This window comes from Hypanus sabinus, chromosome 25, assembly GCF_030144855.1.
Source record: "Hypanus sabinus isolate sHypSab1 chromosome 25, sHypSab1.hap1, whole genome shotgun sequence".
NCBI lineage: Eukaryota > Metazoa > Chordata > Chondrichthyes > Myliobatiformes > Dasyatidae > Hypanus > Hypanus sabinus.
Window position 1 is genome coordinate 29,700,810 of NC_082730.1, and position 14,757 is coordinate 29,715,566.

The 14,757-nt window shown below is 39.9% G+C and overlaps 1 protein-coding gene across 3 annotated transcripts in view; it reads right to left on the reverse strand.

Moving 5' to 3' along the window:
• The window catches only part of kif21b (kinesin family member 21B), a 162,996-nt gene that overhangs the window by 5,752 nt on the left and 142,487 nt on the right, over positions 1–14,757 (reverse strand). For 2 of the 3 annotated variants that reach the window (XM_059950407.1, XM_059950404.1), the window contains one exon: positions 14,165–14,364. In XM_059950407.1, the coding sequence (XP_059806390.1) occupies positions 14,165–14,364 (200 nt within the window). Of the gene's footprint in view, positions 1–11,698; positions 12,990–14,164; positions 14,365–14,757 lie in introns of those variants that run through there. The other variant, XM_059950408.1, reaches the window with a different exon arrangement.

Sequence of the window (14,757 nt, forward strand, 5' to 3'; positions counted from 1 at the left end):
CAAGTCTCTCATTCCCTTTTTGAGAAATACTTAATTTTGACTGGCTGTTATATCTATTAACCTAGTTTTAAAGGGCCATAATTAATCTATAAATAATGGACCCTGCTTAGTTATCAAAGTTTCTTTATTCTGCACTCTGTTCTTCTAACATTTCATGTTATTTGCTATATTTAATTAATTTTAATTAAGTACACAGCAAATCTAGCATACTGTATAGAATTGATCTCCTTACTTAAGGAAGGAAATCAGTGCATTTACAGAGAAAGTTTACTTGTGTACAACCTGGAATGGGCAGGTTATCAAATGAAGAATGGCTGGACAGGCCAGGATTTTGACAAGGTAAACATTGAGAGGACAAATTTTTGTGGGAGAATCTAGAACAAAGGTCTACCATGGTAGAGGTGGGCACAATTAAAACATTTGGTCAGCTTCATAGTTATGGAAGGTATAGAGATTTATGGGTCAAATGCAAGCATACGGAACTAATTCGGGAAGGTACTTTAGTTGAGATGGATGACTTGGTCTGAAAGACCGATTTCCATTTCTCTAACTCCCTGACCGTATAACAGTAATGGGTTTTCCATTTATGATAGAAGAGGTGTAACTGTTTATCTGACGGTTCTGGGGAATATTGGTGAGGTCACACCTAGAAAGTCCTGCCTGTAGTTTTGGTCCCCATTTTTTGGAAAGGGTACACTAGCAGTGGAGGACACGCAAAAAAAGATTCATCAAACTAATTCCCAGGTTGAGAGGGCTGTCCGATCATGAGTGGCTAAAGAAGTGGGAGTTATATTCTTTTGAGTATTGAAGAATCTTATTGAAACATAAGATTCTGAGGCAGCTGTCAGGTTAGATGTTGAAATGTTTTCACAAGATGTCTCAAACAAGTTGACTTAAGTACAAGAGTATGGGCAAATATTTAAAACTAATATGTGCAGAAATGTCTTTTTACAAAAGGCAGTGAACCTCTGGGATTTTCACACTTAGTTGTTTGTGGAGCCTGCATCATTGGGCGTACTTAAAGAGGGGGTAGATACATTTTGGGAAGATCAGGAAACTATGGCTATGTTTAAGTGACACGTTAGTGGAGGTTGATCCATGACTATTTCAATGGGCGGATTTATGGGGCCACTTGACCTACTCATGCTCTTATTTACAACAGACATGGCTGAGCCAGGGGCCGAGTGAACCACTGCTCATCCTATTCTCAACATACATAAAATCTGCATATAACTTTTCTTTCCTGAAAGTTTCCCTCATGTATAGAAAGTTTGTTCCCCAACATTTTCCTTGCCAACAGTAAGTCAGAAATTAAAGAGAACTAAGTTTTGAATTAATTTTTAAATATTTATACAAAGGGCAATAATCATCAGGACAAACACAAGAGATTTAAGATACTGAGAAATAATTAAAAAATTATTTTTGAAAATTAATCATTGCATCTTCAGAAACAATATGCCACACAATATTAGTTTGTCAAGTCAAGAGCAGTAATTATGGCACAATGTACTCCTAAAAAATATTACGGCTCCTTCAATTAAACCTAGCTTTGGAACATTGTATTTTTAAAAAACGTTGAAATTCATGTCAATTTAATGATGCTGAAGATTTATAGCTGTATGGTGCACTGTGTCAGAGGAGCGGAGTAAAACCAACAGTGAACAATGGATCCCAGTCGTGTTCTCTTCCTGATTGCAAATGTGATTAACATCGTGGAATGTTTGCCATTCATTGTTCATTTTTATCTCACTTTCAAAAAAAAATCAGATTGTTTGCAATTGGGAAGTGGGTATAAGCGTCTATGACCAGATACCTTAATGGGGCACAAGGAAATGGCAGACAAGCTGAGTAAGTATTTTGCATCAGTCTTCACTGTGGAAGACATGAGCAGTATAATGGAAGTTTCAGAATATCAGGGGTCAGAAGTGTGCAAAGTTGCCACTACTAGGGAGAATGTTCTTGGGAAGCTGAAAAGTCTGAAAATAGATAAATCACGAGGACCAGATGGTGTACACCCCAGCGTTCTGAAAGAGGTGGCTGAAGAGATTGTGGAGGCATTAGTAATGATCTTTCAAGAATCATGAGATTCTGGAATAGTTCTATTTGTTATATCTCCCCGCTTGATGGAAAAATGGAGAACTCTTTCTCCCTTATTAGGTCAAATACCGTAGTATGTCGAATACTGGGTGAAATGCAAAGTTTTTGGTGTAAGTGCAAGTCTGTGTCTTCACTCGGGGGGGGGGGGGATTTTGGGGTTCTAACATTTAACTGTCATTCATTCTTTGGGGTACTCCTCTGTTTTCATGGATGGTTGTGAAGAAAAAGTATTTCCGGATGTACACTGTATTGTATATATTTCTCTGACATTAAATTATGCCTTTGAACCTTTGAAATTGCAAATGTCACTCCATTCTTCAAGGAGAGAGAGAGAGAGAGACAGAGGAAAGGAAATTACAGTCCAGTTAGTCTGACGTCAGTGGTTGGGAAGATGTTGGAATCAATTGTTAAGGATAAGGTTTTGGGGTACTTGGCACATGATAAAATAGGCCATAGTCAGCATGGTTTCCTCAAAGGAAAATCTTGCATGACAAATCTGTTGGAATCCTTTGAAAAAATTACAAGCAGTATTTATAAAGGAGAATTGGTTGATGTTGTGTACTTGGGTTTTCAGAAGACCTTTGACAGTGTCACACGTAAGGCAGCTAACAAGTTAAAAGCTCATGGTATTACAGGGAAGATCCAAGCATGGATAAAGCGATGGCTGATAGGCAGGAGGCAAAGAGTGGGAATAAAGGGAGCCTTTTCTGGTAGGCTGCCAATGATCAGTGGTGTTCGAGGTCTGTGTTGGGACCCCTGCTTTTTTACGTTATATGCCAATGGCTTGGATGATGGAATTGATGGATTTGTTGCAAAGTCTGTGGATGACATGAAGATAGGTGGAGGGGCAGGTAGTTTTGAGGAAGTAAAGAGGCTACAGAAGGCCTTAGATAGGTTAGGAGAATGGGCAAAGAAGAGGCAGATGGAATACAGTGTCTGGAAGTATATAGTCCAGAACTTTTCCGGAAGAAATAATAGGGTAGACTATATTTTAAATGGAGAAAAACTTCAAAAATCTGAGGCGCAAAGGGTCTTGGCGGGGTTGGGGGGGGGGGGGGTCCTTGTGCAGGATTCCCTAAAGGCTAATTTGCAGGTTAAGTCTGTGGTAAGGAAGGCAAATGCAATGTTAACATTCATTTCAAGAGGACTAGAATATAAAAGCGAAGATGTAATGTTGAGACTTTATAAAGCACTGGTGAAGCCTCACTTTGAGTATTGTGAGCAGTTTTGGGCCTCTGAGAAAGAATGCATTGACTCTGGAGAGGGTTCAAAGGAAGCTCACAAAAATGATTCCAGGGTTGAAAGGCTTGTCGTGTGAAAAGTGTTTGATGGCTCCTGGGCTTGTATTCACTAGAATTCAGAAGAATGAAGGGTGACCTAATTGAATCATATCAAATGGTGAAAGGTGTGCCACGCGACAGTGAGAGTAGAAATGGAATTAGGTGGAGGATGAACGTGTGGCTGTGGGATTGGAGCAGGGGGCAGGGATTCAAGTTTCTGGATCATTGGGACCTCTTCTGGGGCAGGCGTGACCTGTTCAAGAAGGACGGGTTACACTTGAATCCTGGGGGGACCAATATCCTAGCAGGGAGGTTTGCTTAGGGCTACAGGGCAGACTTTAAACTAGTAAGATGGGGGGGGGTGGGAATCAATTTGAGGAAACTATGGGAGAGGAGGTTAGTTCACCAATAGAGCAAGTAAAGAGACAGTGTGTGAGGGAGGAAAGGCAGGTGATGGAGAAGGGATGCGCTCAGTCCGAAGATGTAGGGGAGAAGAAAGAAAAGGATAATAAATTTGAATGCATTGTTAGGGATGAAAAGAGAGGAGGAGGTGGAGAGTATCTTAAATGTATCTATTTTAATGCTAGGAGCATTGTAAGAAAGGTGGATGAGCTTAAAGCGTGGATTGATACCTGGAATTATGATGTTGTAGCTATTAGTGAAACATGGTTGCAGGAAGGGTGTGATTGGCAACTAAATATTCCTGGATTTAGTTGCTTCAGGTGTGATAAGAGTAGGAGGGGCCAGAGGAGGAGGTGTTGCATTGCTTGTCCGAGAAAATCTTATGGCGGTGCTTTGGAAGGATAGATTAGAGAGCTCCTCTAGGGAGGCTATTTGGGTGGAGTTGAGGAATGGGAAAGGTGTAGTAACACTGATAGGAGTGTATTATAGGCCACCTAATGGGGAGCGTGAGTTGGAAGAGCAAATGTGTAAGGAGATAGCAGATATTTGTAGTAAACACAAGATGGTGATTGTGGGAGATTTTAATTTTCCACATGTAGACTGGGAAGCTCATTCTGTAAAAGGGCTGGATGGTTTAGAGTTTGTGAAATGTGTGCAGGATAGTTTTTTGCAACAATACATAGAAGTACCGACTAGAGATGGGGCAGTGTTGGATCTCCTGTTAGGGAATGCGATAGGTCAGCTGACAGATGTATGTGTTGGGGAGCACTTTGAGTCCAGTGATCACAATAGCATTAGCTTCAATATACTTATGGAGAAGGACAGGACAGGACCTAGAGTTGAGATTTTTGATTGGAGAAAGGCTAACTTTGAGGAGATGCGAAGGGATTTAGAGAGAGTGGATTGGGTCAAGTTGTTTTATGGGAAGGATGTAATAGAGAAATGGAGGTCATTTAAGGGTGAAATTATGAGGGTACAGAATCTTTATGTTCCTGTTAGGTTGAAAGGAAAGGTTAAAGGTTTGAAAGCACCATGGTTTTCAAGGGATATTAGAAATTTGGTTCGGAAAAAGAGGGATGTCTACAATAGATATAGGCAGCATGGAGTAAAGGAATTGCTCGAGGAATATAAAGAATGTAAAAGGAATCTTAAGAAAGAGATTAGAAAAGCTAAAAGAAGATACGAGGTTGGTTTGGCAAATAAGGTGAAAGTAAATCCGAAAGGTTTCTACAGTTATATTAAAAGCAAGAGGATAGTGAGGGATAAAATTGGCCCCTTAGAGAATCAGAGTGGTCAGCTATTTGTGGAGCCGAGGGAGATGGGAGAGATTTTGAACGATTTCTTCTCTTCGGTATTCACTAAGGAGAAGGATATTGAATTGTGTAAGGTGTGAGAAACAAGTAAGGAAGTTATGGAACCTATGACAATTAAAGAGATGGAAGTACTGACGCTTTTAAGAAATTTAAAAGTGGATAAATCTCCGGGTCCTGACAGGATATTCCCCAGGACCTTGAGGGAAGTTTGTGTAGAAATAGCAGGAGCTCTGACGGAGATCTTTAAGATGTCATTAGAAATGGGGATTGTGCCGGAGGTTTGGCATATTGCTCATGTGGTTCCATTGTTTAAAAAGGGTTCTAGAAGTAAGCCTAGCAATTATAGACCTGTCAGTTTGACATCAGTGGTGGGTAAATTAATGGAAAGTATTCTTAGAGATAGTATTAATAATTATCTGGATAGACAGGATCTGATTAGGAGTAGCCAGCATGGATTTGTGCATGGAAGATCATGTTTGACAAACCTTATTGAATTTTTTGAAGAAGTTACGAGGAATGTTGATGAGGGTAAGGCAGTGGATGTAGTCTATATGGACTTCAGCAAAACCTTTGACAAAGTTCCACATGGAAGGTTAGTTAAGAAGGTTCAGTCGTTAGGTATTAATGTTGGAGTAATAAAATGGATTCAACAGTGGCTAGATGGGAGATGCCAGAGAGTAGTGGTGGATAATTGTTTATTGGGATGGAGGCCGGTGACTAGCGGGGTGCCTCACGGATCTGTTTTGGGCTCCATGTTGTTTGTAATATACATAAATGATCTGGATGATGGGGTGGTAAATTGGATTAGTAAGTATGCCGATGATACTAAGGTAGGAGGTGTTGTGGATAATGAGGTGGGTTTTCAAAGCTTGTAGGGAGATTTATGCCGGTTAGAAGAATGGGCTGAACGTTGGCAGATGGAGTTTAATGCTGAGAAGTGTGAGGTTCTACATTTTGGCAGGAATAATCCAAATAGAACATACAGGGTAAATGATAGGGCATTGCGGAATGCAGAGGAACAGAGAGATCTAGGAATAACAGTGCACGGTTCCCTGAAGGTGGAGTCTCATGTAGATAGGGTGGTGAAGAAGGCTTTTGGAACGCTGGCCTTTATAAATCAAAGCACTGAGTACAGAAGTTGGGATGTAATGTTAAAATTGTACAAGGCATTGGTAAGGCCAAATTTGGAATATTGTGTGCAGTTCTGGTCACCGAATTATAGGAAAGATATCAGTAAATTAGAGAGAGTGCAGAGACGATTTATTAGGATGTTACCTGGGTTTCAGCACTTAAGTTACAGAGAAAGGTTGAACAAGTTAGGTCTCTATTCATTGGAGCGTAGAAGGTTGAGGGGGGATTTGATCGAGGTATTTAAAATTTTGAGAGGGATAGATAGAGTTGACGTGAATAGGCTGTTTCCATTGAGAGTAGGGGAGATTCAAACGAGAGGACATGATTTGAGAGTTAGGGGGCAGAAGTTTAAGGGAAACACGAGGGGGTATTTCTTTACTCAGAGAGTGATAGCTGTGTGGAATAAGCTTCATGTAGAAGTAGTAGAAGCCAGTTCAGTTGTGTCATTTAAGGTAAAATTGGATAGGTATATGGACAGGAAAGAAGTGGAGGGTTATGGGCTGAGTGCGGGTAGGTGGGACTAGGTGAGATTAAGAGTTCGGCACGGACTAGGAGGGCCGAGATGGCCTGTTTCCGTGCTGTGATTGTTATATGGTTTTAATAGAGTGGATGTGGAGAGAATGTTTCTGATGGTGGGAGAATCTAGGAGCAGAGTACACAGCCTCAGGATAAAAGGGTGTTCTTTTAGAATGGAAATGAGGAGGAATTTCTTCAGCCAGAGAGTGATGAATATGTGGAATTCGTTGCTACAGGCAGCTGTGGAGGCCAAGTCTTTATAGATACTTATGGCAGAGGTTAATAGATTCTTGATTGGTCAGGGCATGAAGGGATATGGGAGAAGACAGTAGATTGGGGCTGAGAGGAATAGTGGATCAGTCATTATGAAATGGCAGAGCAGACTTGATGAGACTAATTCTGCTCCTATTTCTTATGGTCTTTAGTGAGAAGATAACATCAACCATGCACAATAATTAGTGCCATTCTGTTCTTTGAGAAGGATGCATTTGTTGGTTACACTTCGACTTATTAGTTCTTCAAAGAAAAAAAACTCCGAAGAAAAAAATTAATAGACTGTCTAACAAATTCTCTGAAATGTTTTACAAGGAAAAAAAATCGTGAACATTCTCTTAAAAACAATTCTGCTGGAATATATGAGAATACTTTAACATTTGGTAAGTTAAAACAGATTTATTTCAAGTGTAATAGATTTTATGAGCTATTTTCCCCTAAGGAATAACAGAATATTGATCTCTTACTGCCTCTAAAGTTATGGTTACCACTCTCAAGTGAACCACTGCCAATAGACTGTAACACAATCAGCTCTCTGCTCCAGTTGCTTATCAGAAATTCTATTCAGCCTTTCAAATTCCCAAGAATTTAGATTTGTGTAGTTTTATACCTTCACCTCAAAGCCAGTGTGTAAATTAAAGAGCAGTAGTGAGAATATAATCAAATTGACATGATAGGAGAAAGTTAACATGAATTTCCCATTGTCAGGTTATATGGATTGTTATGTAGCTTTTAAACATTGATCTAGATTAAACTGGTTAATATAAAAACATAGGGTGTAAAGATTTGGTGAAACTCTCTGCTATAATATCCTCTACTCTGCCTTTTCATTTCACTCCTCATTAAAGCCAAATTATGTCCTCCTTTGATGGTTAATACAGACACATAAAGGAGATAATACCATCATGGCAATATCAAACTAACATATATCCTTCTGCAGACTGGCATTGTGTCATTAGTGTTATTTCTCACTTAGTCAAATAGCTCTGCAGTCAAGGCACCTTCACATGGATGTAAAATTGTGCTGTGCTCGTAAGGTAGCAGAGTCTGAAGACAGATATTGCCCATCTCAATGACTGAGAGCTCTAAGAGGGGTGTTGCTGTTCTAATGACATAACTGGACAAACTGTCATTTGAATTACTTCCTTACAGAGTCATAGGACACTACAGCACAGGAACAAGCTCCTCAGCCCATCTAGTCCATGCTGAACCATTAATCTGTCCAATTCCATCAAACTCCACCCGGACTACAGCCCACCATACCCCTCTCATCCATGTACTTATCCAACTTTTTCTTAAATGTTGAAATTGACCCCGCGTCCTCTGCATGTACTGGGAGCTTGTTCCACACTTTCACCACCCTCTGGGTGAAGTTCTTCCCCCTCATGTTCCCCATAAACATTCCACCTTTTCACACTTAACCCATGACCTTTAGTTGTCATCTCACCCAGCCTCAGCGGGAAAAGCCTGCTTGCAATTCCCCTATCTATATCCTCATAATTTTGTATAGTACCTCAATTAAATCTTCCCTCTATCTTCTAGGTACTTTGGAAAAATGTTCTAACCTATTCAACGTTTCTTTATGACTCAGGTCCTCAAGTCCCAGCAGCATCCTTGTAAATTTTCTCTGCAATCCTTTCAAATTCTTGCACAACTTTCCTGTAGTCCTCTATAATGTTTTATACAATTTCAACATAACATCCTAACTCCTCTATTCACTACATTAATTTTATAAAGGCCAATGTGCCAAAATCTTTTACAACTTTATCTAGCTGTGACACCACTTTCAATGAATTGTGAATCTGTATTTCCAGATCTCCCTGTTCTACCACACTCAGTGCCCTACCACTCACTGTGTAAGATCTACTGTGGTTGTTCATCCCAAATTGCAACACCTCACACCTGTCTGAATTAAAATCTATATTCCATTTTTCAAGCTGCTCCAAATCCCACTGCAAGCTTTGATAATCTTCCTCGTTAACCACTACACCCACAAATTTACTGATCCAGTGTACTACATTATCATCCAGATCATTGATACAGATGACAAGTAACAATGGACCAAGCTCCAATCCCTGTGGCACACCACTAGTCACAGGCATCCAGTCAGAGAGCAACCATCCAGAACTACTCTCTAGCTTTTTCCGTGAAATCAATGTCTAATTTAATTCGCAAACACTAGGAAATCTGCAGATGCTGGAAATTCAAACAACAACACACACAAAATGCTGGTAGAACACACCCTTCATCAGGGTCTCGGCCCAAAACGTCGACATCGCTTCTCCCTATAGATGCTGCCTAGCCTGCTGTGTTCTACCAGCATTTTCTATGTGTTGATGTTCTAATTTAATTCACCACCTCATCTGGAATGCTGAACGACCAAACCTTCTTGACCAACCTCCCATGCAGGACCTTGTCAAAGGGCTTGCTAAAGTCCATGTAGATAACATCTACTGTCTTGCCCTCATCAACTTTCCTGGTAACTTCCTCAAAAAAACATTCTAAGATGGGTTAGACAGAGAACCAACATACAAAAGCCATATTGGCCATCCTTAATCAGACCCTGTCTATTGGAATACTTAATATCTGGTCCTTAGAATGCCTTCCAATAACTTTCCCACTACTGATGTCAGGCTCACCAGCCTATAATTTCCTTGTTTATTCTTGGAGCCTTTCTTAAACAACAGAACAAAATTTGCTATCCTCCAATCCTCCAGGACTTCACCCTTGGCTAAGGATGTTTCAAATATCTCCGCTAGGGCTCCTGCAATTTCTGCACTGGGTTTTCACAGGTTTGAGGTAACAATTGTCAAGTCCTGGGGAGTTATCCATCCTAACTTGCCTCAAGACAGCAAACACCTTGAAAAGATTCATCATTCACTTCTTAATTTGGACATTAAGTTCCAAAAGGTGTGGGGGGCCTTTTCTTGAATATTTTCATAATTCCTGTTTAGATTAAGGGTGCATTCCTCACTTTTTCTCTTTTGCATTTAAATCCCTTACTTCCAGCTTCTTACAGTTAAGATTTATGGCTTTTTTTGATGTGTAAACATATTATAGATTAGGTAGTAGGCAATATACCTACATAAATACAGCTCTGTGGTGATAAAGTTCTGATTAATTTTTTTATATATCGTAAGGTTGGCTTGGAGTTGGGTAGTGGGAGGGTGGGGTGGTTACTAACTTTATACGATTCTATTATGGGTGCTTTTCATAACTTATGAACTGTACTTTTGATATGTTTATTTTGCAGTGTATAAACCTCTTTTTAAACTTTTGTTTTGTCGCATTGTAGAAACTCATAAAAAATTAATTTTTAAAAAAGACAGCAAACACCTCCTCTGTAATCTGTATGGGGTCCATCATCTCGCTGCTGTTTTGCCTCACTTCTATAGACGCTGTGTCAATCTCCCAAGTAAATACAGGTGCAAAAAATTTATTTAAGATCTGCTCCATCTCTTCTGGCTCCATGCATTGATTACCACTCCGATCTTCCAGAGAGCCATTTTTATCCACAGCTATCCTTTAAGTATATCTGGAGAAGCCTTTAAGATTCTCCTTCACCTTGTCTGCTAAAGCAAGCTCATTCCTTCGTTTCACTCTCCTGATTCCCTTCTTAAGTGTTCCCTTACATTTCTTACACTCCTCAAGTACCTCATTTCTTCCTAGCTGCCTATACCTGCTATGCACCCCCTTCATTTTCTTAACCAGGACCTCAATATCTCTTGAAAACCAAGGGTCCATAAACCAGTTATCCTTGGGTTTTATTCTGACAGGAACGTACAAAATTTGGACTTCCAAAATTTTACTTCTGAAGGCCTCCCACTAACCAGGTACACCTGTGCCTGAAAACAACTTGTCCGAATCCACATTTGCCGGATCCTTTCTGATGCCATCAAAACAGGCATTTCTCTGATTTAGAATCTCAACCTGAGGACCAGACCTAACCTTTTTCATAATTACATTAAAATTAATGGATTATGATCACTCGATACAAAGTGTTCCCCCACACAAACTTCTGTCACCTGCCCTCTCTCATTCTGTAACAGGAAATCTAGTATCACTATACCTCTAGTTGGGATATCTCCCAATGGATTAAGGAAGTTTGTTTCAAGGACAAACTCCTACCCATCAAGCCCTGTTTATAGTATTGGAGTGCCAATCAATACGTGGGAAGTTAAAATCACCTACTATCACAACCTTCTGTTTCTTGTAATAGTTTGTGACCTCTCTACAAATTTGCCTCTTTAAATCCCACACACTGTTGGGAGGTCTATTATATAATACCACTAATATGGTCATACCTTTCTTATTCCTCAGTTCTACCCATAAAGTCTCATTAGATGAGATGTCAAGTCTGTTCTGACCGAGCACTGCTGTGACATTTTCCCGGACTAGTAATGTCACTCCTTTGCCTTTAATCTCACCTGCTCCATCGTGTCTAAAACAATGGAACCCTGGAACATGGGGCTGCCAGTGCTGCCCATCCTGCAACCAAGTCTTGCTAATAACTAGTGTAACACCTTGGGAAAGGTTTCACTGCTAATGTAATAGTTTTTCTGTAGCAGCAGTGTTTGGGTTATGGCTAGTGATAACAGGGGCTTTGGAATGTGCGCCGTCCAATGAGTGGAGTGTTTTCTTGTTGTGTGCCTGAGAATGAGGTGATCTGGGTCTTTTACTCAGCAGAAGGTGAAGAGAGAAGATGCCAGAAAGGAAAGGTCGTAGACACTAGAAAGGAGTGGACTTGGAGTGGGGCGGGGAGCCGACGAAGCCTGGGGAAATCGATGGAGGACCAGCGGAAGGGAAACCGTGAGCTCCAACTTGTGCATATTAGACTGTTTCATTAAAAAGGGCCCTGTTCTTTTTATTTTACTTTACTCACCCTTTACTCAAATTAATAATTATAAATTTAAATTGTTTAATTGCATATGGTATACTTATTTTGTGGTACAGTACTGATTTGTAACAGGGTAGCACATCACGCATCCACACAAACAGGAGGTTTTGGACCTCAATCTGATACGTTTGGTGGGGCCAGAGATTGTCTTTCCTCAACAGAACCCAAAGGTTACACTACGATGTGTTGATCCATGTCCTAAGCACATCTGCCTTTGCTAGAATACTCCTTGCACAGAAGTATATGCAGCTCAGAACATTAATCCCACCATGCTCAACATTCCGATTCCTGACTATGTACATAAGCTTAACAACATCTTTCTCCACAACCGCTCCACTATTTGTCCTGACACTTTGGTTCCCATCCCCCTGCAATTCTAGTTTAAACCATACTAACCTCACCCCCACATGCAGAACTAGCAAACCTTCCCAAAAGGGTATTAGTTCCTCTCCAAATCAGGTGCAAACTGCCCCTTACTCAGAAAAGAGCTAAATGATCTAAAATCCTGAAGCCCTCTCTCCTACACGATCTCATTAGCCACATGTTAATCTGTATGATCCTCCTAATTCTGGCCTCACTAGCACATGCTACAGGTAGAAATCCTGAGAGCATAATCCTGTCCTCTAACTTAGCCTTTAACTCCCTGAACTGATTTTGCAGGACCTGATTATCCTTCCGACCCATGTTGTTGGCACCGATGTGGACCATAATCTCTGGTTGCTCACACTTACAATCAATTAAAGAGTGTAAATATCTGGAAGATTTTTCTCCCAGAAGAGTTGAACAAGAATTGGGTTTCCAAAGGAAGTTAAACCCCATTATTATACTGCAATATAGATTTTAAAACCCACTGGACGTAAAGTTCAAGGTGGAGAAATTCATGACTTTTTCTTTGACTTAGGAAAGGCTTAGTAGACAAATCACCATACCGATGAGCAGCAAAGAAGAATCAAGTACGGAGAAAAGCAGAAATCAGGGGTTTAAGGTATACTACTGGCACGGCTCTTAATGGCAAGGACACGTCGAGGCAAACAAGGAGTTAGGCCTGCAACATAATTCCACAGCTTCACCCGGCAATCGCTGTAGCAGAAAGGAAAGAGAAAAAGAGAGACAGGGGTATAATACAAGTCTGAAAGATGTAAGGAAGAAGGAGACCCAAGGAACAGTAGATGTATAACACAGGAATTATCTTTTTAATCATCCCATTATTGAATGAATACAGATACTATTTAAGGGAGCTTTGTTGTGGCAAGTCATCTCCGCTTACTCTGAGAATAAAAGTACTGTGGTCTTAAGCCACAGTAAGACTCAAGTAGATCAACACAAAACACTTTCCAACAAACTGAAGCAACATTTAAAAATGTGCAGTTATAAGCCCACAGCCAACCCTATAGCCTAGTCTTTTAATCTCTTGTCTTTAGCTATAAGGGTTTCAAAAGAGTAGAAAGATTGGTTGTTCTAGCAAAACACTAAAATGTGTCAATTTATGATAACTGTTCATGGTGTAACCCAATAAGAGATTCTTAAACTCTTCTTACTTCTAATGATTGTTGAAGAGGGCTTTGGTTAGCTCAAAAAAAAATGCTGAGAGCAACACCTAGTCAATATTTATGAAAGCAAGAATGGCTGGCATATCTGCTTGACCCTGTGGGACTGCCAGCTATTACCTGATCTAACTGTACATATGTTTGGGACTCCCAAGCAAAGTTGGAATTCTTACAACATTGCCACAGATGATGGTCTCTCTCATTATAACTACATGCTACTGAATCCAACATGGGAATGCACTTTGGCTGGGGAATCTCTCTGCTCTAATCTGTTCATTCAATCTGGTACAAATCCAATGGCCCACTCATTTTGATCGGAAGGAATTTCTGTGTCCGTCGGTTACAAGGAAATTAGACTTCCATAATGAAATGTAGTCAGTTTAAATGAGTGGATCTGATGTAGTATAACACCTCAAAGTTAAAAAGAATAAAAGCTAAAGGAATTACTGCTTCAATCTTAATAAGCCAGAAATCCAAAATCAGTAATTTTAATTCAATAAAATTGAATTCTGTTTAAAAAATGATTAATTTCTAGATAACATTTTAAAATATATTACAAATGATTGGAAACTATCCTGAACTAAGCAGTTGCTCACATTCTGAACCTTCTCAATATTTTCCCTGACCAAAAAAAAACAGATGTGTCCTTTCCTGGTAAAAAGGAGCTTTAATTGACTCTTGTAACTTACCTAAGGATTAATGCCATACCTGGAAGCAGTGAAAATCCTGCTGGAGTTTGTGCAGATGGCGTTAATGGGATTATCATGGCCTCTGATCTCTCCCAGTGGTGTGAAGTTGTCTATATTCCAGACTTTAAGCATTCCCCCTCGGCAACCACTCAGCAACAGATCGCGGCCGGGCACAAACGCCAGAGCACATACCCAATCTTTGTGTGCATTAGGAATTTGCTACATAAAATAAAAATATGAATATTATGTGGAAACATTATCCATTATCACAATTTCTTGAGAAGTACTCATTTTAAATTGACTTTTGACTATTGTACAATTCATAACAATGCTACTCATGATAAATATATGTTAATGGAAATCAAGCTTTTATTTAAGAAAACAGGAACAAATCTTGATGTAAACAAAATGGTAGTTTTTGTGATGGGGACATGTTTTGCAGTGTCTGTCTCCAATAGACATCTCACTGGTAGCCTTCAAAATATCTATTCATAAAATGCATCCACATGGGAATAAACCACTCATCCTTCTGAGCCTAATAATCACGGAGGGAATACTACGTGAAGTATTCACTTTTCCAATAGTATTATATGGTAGAAGCGACTGAAAGCT